General features: G+C 46.8%; 1 protein-coding gene across 1 annotated transcript; it reads right to left on the bottom strand.

Annotated features, from left to right (window-relative positions):
• Positions 1 to 235: 235 nt before the first annotated feature.
• Positions 236 to 5,461, bottom strand: FITM2 (fat storage inducing transmembrane protein 2). The gene is made up of 2 exons (XM_054845155.1): positions 5,242 to 5,461; positions 236 to 2,990 (listed from the first exon to the last, which is right to left on the bottom strand). Exons 1-2 carry the CDS (start codon positions 5,412 to 5,414, stop codon positions 2,348 to 2,350), a joined length of 816 nt encoding a protein of 271 aa, XP_054701130.1. The 5' UTR covers positions 5,415 to 5,461; the 3' UTR covers positions 236 to 2,347.
• Between the last annotated feature and the right edge of the window lie 5,204 nt (positions 5,462 to 10,665).

Raw genomic sequence — 10,665 nt, 5'->3', positions numbered from 1 at the left:
GTGTCAGGCACGGGGATTTTTTGTTTTGTCTTTGTTGTTTCTTTTTACACCCTGTACTTTTAAGAATCTGTGTTACATTAACCTGTTCAAATACTGCAGAACCATCAATGCCAGTTTGATCATGCATTTAGTAGTCACAAAACCACCGCGAGGTTGGATCATTCAAGGAAATTAAGAGCAACGGCAATCATCTTTACAGACATCAGAAACATTCTCAAAGACACAAACACTGATAAAGTTTTCAAGTGTTTAAATAAAAGTTTTCTTTCATTGTTTAAATAAAAGTTTTGCAAATAACCATATCCCACATTATTTCCATAATAAAAACGTTATATGGCACTGGTTAGAAGTGGACAGAAATATCCATATCGTGATTGCACAAAACATTTGTGAAACTGAAGATCATTTCAGCAAGTCAGTTTAAATAAATAGCATTTTCTGTTCCAAGGCTTTGTCTGTATAGCAAAGTTACATAAAGATAACCTAAAATAGAAATTTAAATCTAATGACATTAATCAGAAAACCTCCTGGATATATAGTCCTTTTTCATGGTCAAAGTGGCTTGCAGTCTAGCTAAACTCTATTGGGAGCAGGCTTACATTACCTAAAAAGAATGTCTGCAAATGAATTTGCATCATTTAAACAAATTTAGTTAAACCCAATATGAGTTAATCAGTGCAAATTTTCCAAAAACTCAGCTTAAAAGGCAATTTACTGCAAAAACAAAAGGAGGAGCTTGACGGAAAATACACAACCTCCTGAAACGGCTTATTTCTGCGAGGCGATTTGGACTTTCTAAAGACACAGCTCCTACTTGCCACCGAATTCAGTGAAAATTGAGATGAATTCAGCTCACCTCCGAGGCAGACCACAAGTGTGGAATTAACACTGCTGTATTTACTGCAAATGCTACCACTCTCTTGCTGGAAGAGAGCTGTTGAGATGACAAAAAGAAACGCGCTGAGATTAGATTACGGTGCATCATACCCTATATTCAGCAAAATAATCACCTTGGAGTCAAACGCTACAGACAGATCAAGCCCACTCTCAGACCAGCGGACACTATCTACAGCCTCGCCCACGGCCCTTTTTGGCTGTCTTGCTCATCACTACAACTGTCAAACAGATTTTGTGCAACTGCATCATGAATAAGCCTTTATGAAATAATAAAAAGCTTTTCAAGATAAAAACTATGCTAAATGACTGATTGATATGATGAGTAAACACATCCCACCTCATACCTATTCATTATATAATAGTAGTGTTTCATTCAGTAGTGGGTTTCCAGCCACATCAAAAGCGGCCACAGCTTTATGTGCAAACAAAATTATGTTGGTTATTGATATTGCTGGATAAGCAAGAATAAATATTGCTTCAAGCACATTGCTTTGCAGCTCTTAGGATAAACACTGTGTTTCGTTCATTACCAAGCATACTATTAGGGAAATAGCAGGTTAAGCTAACTCGTTCATAACAAGTTTCATTGTTCTTCTAGAAGGAACGTAGTACTACTTGTCGCAAAGAGTACAACTTGCAAGATTTTAAAAAAATTAAAACCCCTATTCTCATATTAGACTTTTTAGCAAAATTGGAAGGAATTTGTTTTTCATGTCAAGAATAAAATGACAAAAGATTATTACAGATACTTCACCTAAGGATGAAGTTAAGGCTTGTTTTTCAAGAGTTTCCTTTTCAAAGGCAGGCGTGAATTTAAAGTCACAGTCTGCTTAAGACATTACATCTCAGATTTACTCTTTTTGTTGCAGACAGCTAAGAAGCATTTCTGGCAAGTTAGTGCATTTAACACTTGATAACACGAGATGTTCCAGTTTCACAACAGAGCTATATACTGCTTTAACGAGTATTGATATTTTTGCAACTTAGCGGCCCTGTCATTATTAGAGTTTTCCCGTAAGGCAATAAAAATAGGAGTATTAAAAAAAAAGAAATATGAGGTTTGGATCATCCATGATATTTTGACATACATAAATCAAAAAGAGGGAGAATTAATTTGAGATCAGTCAAGCTCTTAAAGAGCAAAAGGCCTCTGTCAGCCTTGGAGCTGCTCCTCCATTTATTAATAAGAGAAACAGATCCAACTTCCGATTTCTTTGCTGGGAATGCCAGTCAGCAGCTCCTAAACAAAAGGAGACCTCTTCCAACACCAATTTTTTTCTCTCCCAAGGAAGAAGCTCATTACCACCTGCCAGCCATCAGCTAGTACAGATTTGGTTTCCTCCTGTCCATCACCTTGTTCCTTACAGTGGAAATACCATTACTATTCCTACATTCAACTACTGAAACCTTTCAGTACCAAAAGCAACATCCAAACATTTTAAAACTTATTTTATCTGCTATAACTATATTTCTTTGAACTCAAAGGTATATTTGGAAGAGGCAGTCCAGGAGAAAAGGGTTTCAAGTACCAAAATCTGTATGTTCCGTACCAAGCTGACAGACCTATCAGCACACCAAGAAGCTTTTGACTGAAGTCATGGAAATACACAGCAGTGCAGAGAAACATGAATACCCAGATCATGGTGAGAAAACACAAGGATACAAATAGGCCGTTGATCACAACACGCAGCTTAGAGTTCTGGTCTATGGACAAGCTTTCCAGCACAGCCACTTCCTCCACAATCATCAGAGCACAGTACGAGAGCAGAAAACAGTGCCCTGAGATATCAAAACCATTCCAGATCCCGTTGTCCTGGTGGCACTCCTGCTTGGTGGCATACAGCCGGCGAGGCTCGCTGAGTTTACCCGAGGTTGAGCACATGCCGGTGAGATTCTCGATATACATGAAGAGTCCGGTGCAGACGTACCAGATGGCAGTACCCACTAGCAGTGCACTGAGACGCCGCAGTACCATCAAAATGCTCTTTGTGGGACCATAGAGGAACTTGCTCTTGGCAAACTGATAGGTGGTGACTGCGATGAAGGGCAGCAGAAGCCAGAACGTCCATGCCCAAGCCACCTTGACAAAATATCTGCCAGAGAAAAGCCAAAAGAGAACATGCATGTGTGAAACTTCACAGGAGCTGAGCTAAGTGGTGGTACTTGAAGAAGTAGGTTTTCAAGGTCAGTGTTTAGAGCTGTCTAAATCAGACACTTGTGCCCTCCCCTCAAAGTGAAGAATAGCTAAAATCTTAACCCTCTTCCCACTATCTCTCTCGGGCCCAACACCTCAATACTCCCTCATCCAGGTACTTCAACAGTTTCCCACGCAGCGTTCCCTCTGACCTAGAGCCCTTGTTCAGACTTGCAGTTTAGTTTTTCAATTGCTTTTACCCTACAAACCCGCTCAACTCTGCCCTACTCAGAATGCAGCTACAGAGTGTATTTTTAGCTTGCCACCCTGTCCACAGTAACAGTTCCTCTGACCCTCCTCCTCCATCTCAATTACCTTTGGTTCACAACCTCACCCTCTTAATACTGAATAAGAGAGTCATGAGAAGGGCTGACTCTTCCGAATCAATCCATGGAACTTTTCCTCCGTTATCACCGTATAGAATAAATGAAGAAACATAACGTGTTTGTTCCTTTGCCATCCCTCCAGCTGATGAGAGCCTTCCTTTGGCAAATACAAATCCTTCCATATCTAAATTCACTCTCCACCTTGAAATTTTTTGCTGTGATGCCTATAAAATGTTGCAAATCATCTGATGATGTGCTGATATTCTGATTAGCATGAGACAGCATTGTGCAACTAGTCCTCTTTTCAAATCTTAAAGTGGAGCAGGTACAAGTGAATTTACTAAAGAGTTAAGGAGACCATAGTCTACGATCTTCTTTCTCCCCTTAGTACCTTCCAAAGCAGCTTGCTTCCTATCAGCTGGTGGGAGAGGGGAACTGTGCAGCCCCCTCTTTACCCACATTCCAGGTGAAAAACAGAGACAGCAGACTTCTGGTCTGTGGCTGAGCTATAGCTAGGCACACTGTCATCGTGTAATCATCACCTCAGCATCTAAGACAAAACCAAGCAGGAACAGAGCTCTGCATCTTCACTGAGACCCTAACAAAAACTATCAGGGCCTTGCCCAGGATTTTGAGGAGTACCTCCTTTATTCTTCATTTTACAGTGGAAGGGGCATCTGTGTGGCAACCACGGCTGCTACCATGGAAGAGTAATTGAAAAGAAAATCCTCATTTTATTGAGACAGTTGAAAGCAAAAAAGGCTGCTAACATCACAGCTGCCGGCAAACCAGCAGGCAAGTAATTTGCAGGGAAAAAAATTGCTTCAGGAATTGTCAATACAGACAACCCTCCTCTATTTAAAAAGGGAGAATTGAACTGCAGTATGTTTTTACCGGAAGATCAATTTCACTCTCTAAGCATTCCTGCCAATCCTTCTTTTCAATCACATTAAAAGCAGCTTCTCTCCCACACATCACCAAACGACAAATTTGAATCAATAAAGCGCAAAATTCCCCAAGTCACAGGGGAAAACAGCAATTTTAGCTTTACTTTCTGATCTATAGCATGTAAAAGCACACGTGCACCGTGCCAGCTCATCACCTTCCTCGTGCCCTTCAAAACATTCAAGCTCAGTTTTAAAGAATGACTAAGCCAGTTAAATGATTGCCTAAGTACTAGAAAAGGATTGCAGCAACTCTGCTTTTACAAAAGACGCTAGAAGACTTATTTTCTTCAGCTTGCTTTTAGATCCGGTCAGTAACCATCAGTTTTCTCAAACCTAAGGAATCATCTGGGAACTAAAGAAGGAAAAAAAAAATATCCTTCTTTTCCTCTTCCAATAAAAACTGAGCAAGAAATTCCACTTGTTCTGGAGTCTTGCAGTCCTGTAGACTGTATCGGACATTCAGGGCAGGAAACCGAATACAAACCTTCCTTTCAAGCCCAGCACACGCAGCGCTTCCCGGCTGCTGGCCAGCACCGGCTCCGCGACTCGCCACCTCCCTGCACCCCCCGGCGCTGGGGCCAGCCCGGGTCACACCGACCGCCGGTGCCTGCCCGGTGCCCGCGCCGCCCGCCCCCCGGACCTGGAGCAGACGGGTGCCCCCAGCCCCCCATTCCCGCCCCCGTGCTGCCCCAGCAAAGGCCCCTCCGCCCCGGGAGAGGACACGGGGCCACAAAAGCGGGACGCAGCTCCCGTTAACACCGGGCCCCCGCAGCCCTATGGGGCCCCCGCAGCCCTACGCCCCCCCCCCCCCCAGGGCCCGCTCGCCCTCCTGCGCTCCGCTCCCTCCCCGCCGGCCCCCCCCCGCCGTTCTCCTCACACGTTGAGCGGGTTACGCTTGTTCCGCATGGGCGTCTCGGGCACCATGTCGCCGTCCTTGAGGGCGGACCCGAGGAGGACGATGCCGAGCAGCAGCCAGGGCAGCCGGCAGCGCACTCGCCCGGCGGCCAGCCCAGCCCGCAGCCAGCGGCCGCACCGCTCCAGCCGCTCCATCGCGGCCCGCCGCCCGCACCCGCTCGGCCGCCGTACTGCGTCACGCGCCGGCCCCTCCCTCCGCCGTCACCGCTCGGGCGCCCCCTCGCGGCGTCCGCCAGGCTGGGAGGCGGAAACAGCAGCGGGGGTGTGTGGGGGTGTGGGGGTGTGGGGTGTTGGGGGGTGTGTGTGCGCATGCGTGCTGCCGCGCGGCGGCTGCGGGCGGGAGGGCGCCCCCTGCAGGGCCGTCAGCGGGCCCGTGCCGGTGCGGGGTCCGTACGGGAGCGGTGCGTCCGACCGGCTGCTCGGGAACCTCCTTGTCCCGCTCCCACCTGTCAAAATGAGAACAAAGATGACGTTTCACATCCGTCACCGGATGGGCAGGTTGCTTCCAGACCAGAACATCAGAAGAGATGCTCTAAGGGGCTCATGGCGTATAGCATCCGGCCCACAGCATCACACAACCATGGAATCCCTTAGGCTGGAAAAGACCTTTAAGATCCTCGAGTCCAACCGTTACCCCAGCGCTGCCGGGCCCACCACACCCACGTCTGTTAAACGCCTCCAGGGACGGTGACTCCACCACCTCCCCGGGCAGCCTGTTCCTGTGCCGGACAACCCCTGCGGCGAAGAGTTTTTCCCTATTACCCAATCTAAACCTCCCCTGGCACGACTTGAGGCTGTTTGCTCTCTCATCCTACAACCGAGCATCCACTACTTCTAGAGTAAGGTGCCAGCTCCTCTGGAAGGCAATGTCTTACTATAACATTCAAGAGAAAATTTGAGAATTTCCTCATTCGGTAGAATTTTTTTGCTTTTTTCCTGGGGCTTAAGAGAGAGGGAGAAAGTCTTTCCAGGGCTGTTAAGGCTCCTGTCCCTTTTCACTGTCCATGTTTATAGCTGAAAGTGGTGTCCAAGCCCTGGCCGTCACTGCGGTATTTGAGACATTTCATCTATTGAACTGCTGCCGCTGTCATTTCAACTTAGCTTTTAAAAAATAATAATAATAATAAAAAAGCATCAGCAAGCAGAGAAATGGCTAAGTGAACAAAGAGCCTTTATTCACCCCAATGGCCTCAGGAAGCAAAATGTGAGAGGGGGAGAAAAACAGACCCTATCTGAGACAGGATGGGAAAGTATTTCTTGCCAGAGCGCGTTTCAAAGCCGGTTTGCAGTCATCGTCAGCGAATCTATGACAACATCTGGGCTGAAACAGCAGAAGGACACATCAAAGCAGCTGCAGTAGATACGGAAGGTTTCAGCTAAGGAGGTTATCCAGGGTAAATGACATTTGGCAATTTATTATATGTTGTTTTTAATAAGACTGCCACGGCCACGTCTAGCCCTTCCAGCCAGAGCATTGTACCCCTGAATTAGAAAAGACAGACCAGCTGCGTTCACTCAAACGAGCGAGGATGAGAAGGGCTGGGAGCAGGTTTTACAGAGTCCGGCATTGTCTGCCTAAATCCCCCCTCTGCCTTTGAAACCTTGCCTCCTCTGCTTCCCAGGTTTGGGGCTCTGATCTCCAGACTGTTTGCAATGCCTGCAAGCTGGAGGTGGTGAGCTGCTCGGCTGGTTGCTAATGAAGCGTGCCGTGGTGTCTACCACACGGCAGGAAGATTTCATAAGCTTGGCACCTGTTCCAGATGAATGGAGTTGATGGCATGGGCTGGAAACGTGTCTATCTTCAGCCCAGCTTGAAATGTCTGAGGATTATCTCTGTAAATCGCGGATTCTCGCAAGTGCAGTGAGCAAAGCTCAGCTGGGTCCAGGTGTCCTGCAGATTTAGACTAAATCTCCACTTTCGGGCCATGTATTTGCTGCCATGTGCACCAGCCAAGGGCAACAGTCCTTCTGAGGAGCCGATCGCAGCTCCTCTGTAAAGAATCAGAGAAGCAGAAGTTAGGTCTTGTAAAATTGCAGAAAAGACTTTTACTCATAAGCACATAATGGGGTTTGTTCCAGGGGGATTGCAGAAGGTTCCCAAAGAGCTTCACGGACATCTGGTCAAGCGTGACAGGTATAAACCGTTCTAAACTGAATTGATTTGTCAGGTATAGCAGATGCAGCTGTCCTTCCCTTTGTAGCTTTTTCCTTAACCTCACCAAATCACTGTCTGATTCAAGCCGAAATCTTCCAAACTATTTGATTAAAAAAATTGGTGTGGGTTTTTTGTTTGTTTGTTTGTTTTTTCTGGTTTAATTTGAACCAAGTCGTGTCCCGTCCCCCCCCCCCCCCAAATTGTTTCACTTTCATTAAGAAATCACATTTTGCCTCTAAGTTACTCAGGGATAGAATCATTAGGGCTGTAGAACCACTTTCAGAGCTGAGGAGTGGTTGGTAAGCCTTGTCCCTGCATGCCCAGTCACCCAGAGCTTAGGGCACTCATTTGGAGAGGCGATGTGGAGACCCTAGCCGCCTGAGTGGAGCCTTGAAGTAAGATCCAACACGCCTGGGAAGAGCATCCTTACTCCTGAGCTGCGGCAGGTTTGGGGGAAATCTTTCCTGGTCAGAGAGTTCATGTTGTATCAGGTATTTCACTATTCATTACAGCAAGAAGAACGACACTTTGATTTAATTATTTTCAATAATTAAGTGGCTTAGAAAATTAATTTGTCTCATTTTGGTGATTCTGTTAATCATCTGTTAATCACTTTGATTGCAAAGAAGTCTGTCTTGCTGATGTGAGACTATGGTATGGATACCGTCCGCACAACTGAGGATCCTTATCTGGAAGCAGAGTCACCCCGGTCTCAGTATACGGCCAGTGGAAAGACAACCTTAGCAACCCTTGCCAGGAGCCTAGGGCAACTGTACACCTAATTTGAGTGCTTAAAATTACCTGTGGAGAAATTCAGACCTTCTTGCAAGACAGTGGTATTTTGCTCAGGCTCATGGTGCTGCACTGTGATCTGCTGTCGCTTCGATGCTGAGAAAATGACATTGTATCCCAATATGCTGCAGTAGTGTCACAGCCTCACACCTGAGCGTCATGAGACCCCTATGCACAAGCTCTTCCTGCTACACATGCTCAAAACCGTTGCATGTTAGAAGAAGGAGAGATTGTTACCGAAAAGTCGATTGTACCTTAAAGCCATTTGCAGGATGAGCTACTGGAGTTTAATTCTTCTGCCCTTTGTCAAAGCCCTGCAGGACTGAGATTTGCTATGGAGCAGGACCAAGAAGTTTGAACCAAATTTTCAGCTCAAGCTGTCAAATTAAGCCTCTTGACTGTGCTAAATAGGATTTTTTAATTTTTTTTTTTGTGAGGTTTCTGGGTCCACTGCTCTCTGTTGCAACCAAGGAAGAATGCCCGGAGGAAGAGGAGTGAAAAGCTACTCAATTTTTTTTTACAAAAAACAAGCAGTGGTTCTTTTCTGACCCGAATTAGGGCTAAGGTGGGCTCTCCCAGGCCAGTCGTCACGGCAGGGAAGGTGTGCTCCGCGAGGGGACGGGGGTGCCCCCCAAGCAGGCTGCCCGGCGGGACCGGCAGAGCCACCAGCCTGTGGGACCGATTTACCCCACTCGTAATGGCCCGTTCGGACACTGGGACATCTCCTCTCTTCCCGGCTCGTCCTCCTGCCTCACAGAGATTCCCACACCCCACTGGCATCTGCGTACCCACCGCCGCCTGCCCGGGGGCCGGCTGTGCCCCGCCAGCCCCCCAGCCCTTCCCTTCGGAAGCCAGGGGCTCGTGGCGGCCGTGCCGCTCATTCTTGCCGAGCCTCCCCCGCTCCCTGTTTTCCTTGGTGAGCGCTGCTCACATCTCCATGATTGATTGTGTTTGACTTTGATCGTGGAGCGTCCTGGGATGTTTGCACGAGAGGTGCTACATAAGCATAATTTGTGCTGTATTTTCTTTGCCTAATAGAAGCTTAAGCTTGGAGTTTAAGATAGTTTTGGCCCTTTGCTGAGACATTGTTCATCAACCTCAGTGCTTTCAGCTCCACAGCCTTCTCTACTTGCTGTCAGCTTAAAAAAAAAAAAAAAAAAAAAAATATTGTGCTCTGTTCCCTTGTGTCAGTGACACCTTTGAAACGCAGCCTGGGGCAGAGGCGTAGCAGCCTTCCCCTCACACTGACCTAGATCTTTGCTGCCCATCTCTGACGGGGAAGGATGCTCTTCCCACGAGCCCCGGTCTTGCCCTCGGTCTGGGCAGAACCCAGGCTCAGTCTTGCTCCTGCGAGCGGACGCCGCGTTATTTACAGCAGAGATGCTGAATCGAGAGACAGGAGAGAGACGATGGTAACTCACCACCTGTGTGGCTACCCAAACAAATGGGAAAGGTCTTTCGCAGTCCTGAAACCCCAAGAATTTTGGAAAAAGGTGTGGAAATTAACCCCAGGGAATTTGTACAGACTGAACCATCGCTGGACCCGGCCTGAAAACCTCTGCAGGTCCCACATTTCCCCTCCAACTCTCCTCAAATGAATAGGAAGCATATGATCTGAGCTGCAGGGAATTTTCAGCATATTTGGTGGTTATATCCAAAGATCAAAATATTTTGGGATACTGGGCAAAGCATTATAAAGAACTAATTCAGTTTTCAGTGGCACAAACTTTATTAATGCTACAAATTAATACCTACTGCTACAAAATATTTACATTTCTTGTTCCACGCAGCCAGATTGCAGCTGAGCAGACTAATGATGGGTTTTAATTTACAGGAGAGAATGGTCTTATGATGAGCACGGACTCCGAGTTTAATTTGTGGCTCTGAAACTTCCTCTCCAGCCATAGGCAAGTCTCCTCACCTCTGCATCCCCATGCCCTGAGCAGGATACGGGAGAGGTTCCGTTCTCCTCCTCCCTAAATTTCTTTCAGAGATAATTGTGAGGTTGCAGAGGGATACAATAACGGTCTGAAGAGCTTAAAAATAACCAGAGTTCAAAAAGATGTAAAAAAGTTACTCTTCCGACAATACAAATTAAACAGCCTATTAGCAGATGAAGTGGGGATGAGATTACGCATGAAAAAAATATATAGTTCATGTGATTAAGTGCACATGTGCTTGGACATAAAATGGCCTTCATTGGTCAGGTACATCTATAATTGCCCGACTTCCCTGAGCAGCTGTGGTGGCTGCGTGTGCAGCTCCTTGCTGAAGTATTCCCCTTGTTTTGCACAGCATATAATGCACGCTTTCTGCGTCTGCCAAAGAAAATCCTCACCCCCAACACCTGCGTATTTGAATTACCTCCATTCTCGCTGTGTCGTATTTTGGGGGGAGCTGCCGGGTGGGTTTTTCCCTGCAGGCTGAGTCACTGGGAAT

Source organism: Grus americana, chromosome 17 (genome assembly GCF_028858705.1).
Source record: "Grus americana isolate bGruAme1 chromosome 17, bGruAme1.mat, whole genome shotgun sequence".
NCBI classification, from domain to species: domain Eukaryota; kingdom Metazoa; phylum Chordata; class Aves; order Gruiformes; family Gruidae; genus Grus; species Grus americana.
This window is presented reverse-complemented; position numbering and strand designations above follow the sequence as displayed.

Coding starts and splice junctions, on each gene's coding strand:
- FITM2 (XM_054845155.1), bottom strand. CDS start 5,414: ATGGAGCGGCTGGAGCGGTGCGGCCGCTGGCTGCGGGCTGGGCTGGCC. Junction 2,991..5,241: donor AAGCGTAACCCGCTCAACGT/GTGAGGAGAACG, acceptor TTTCTCTGGCAG/ATATTTTGTCAAGGTGGCTT.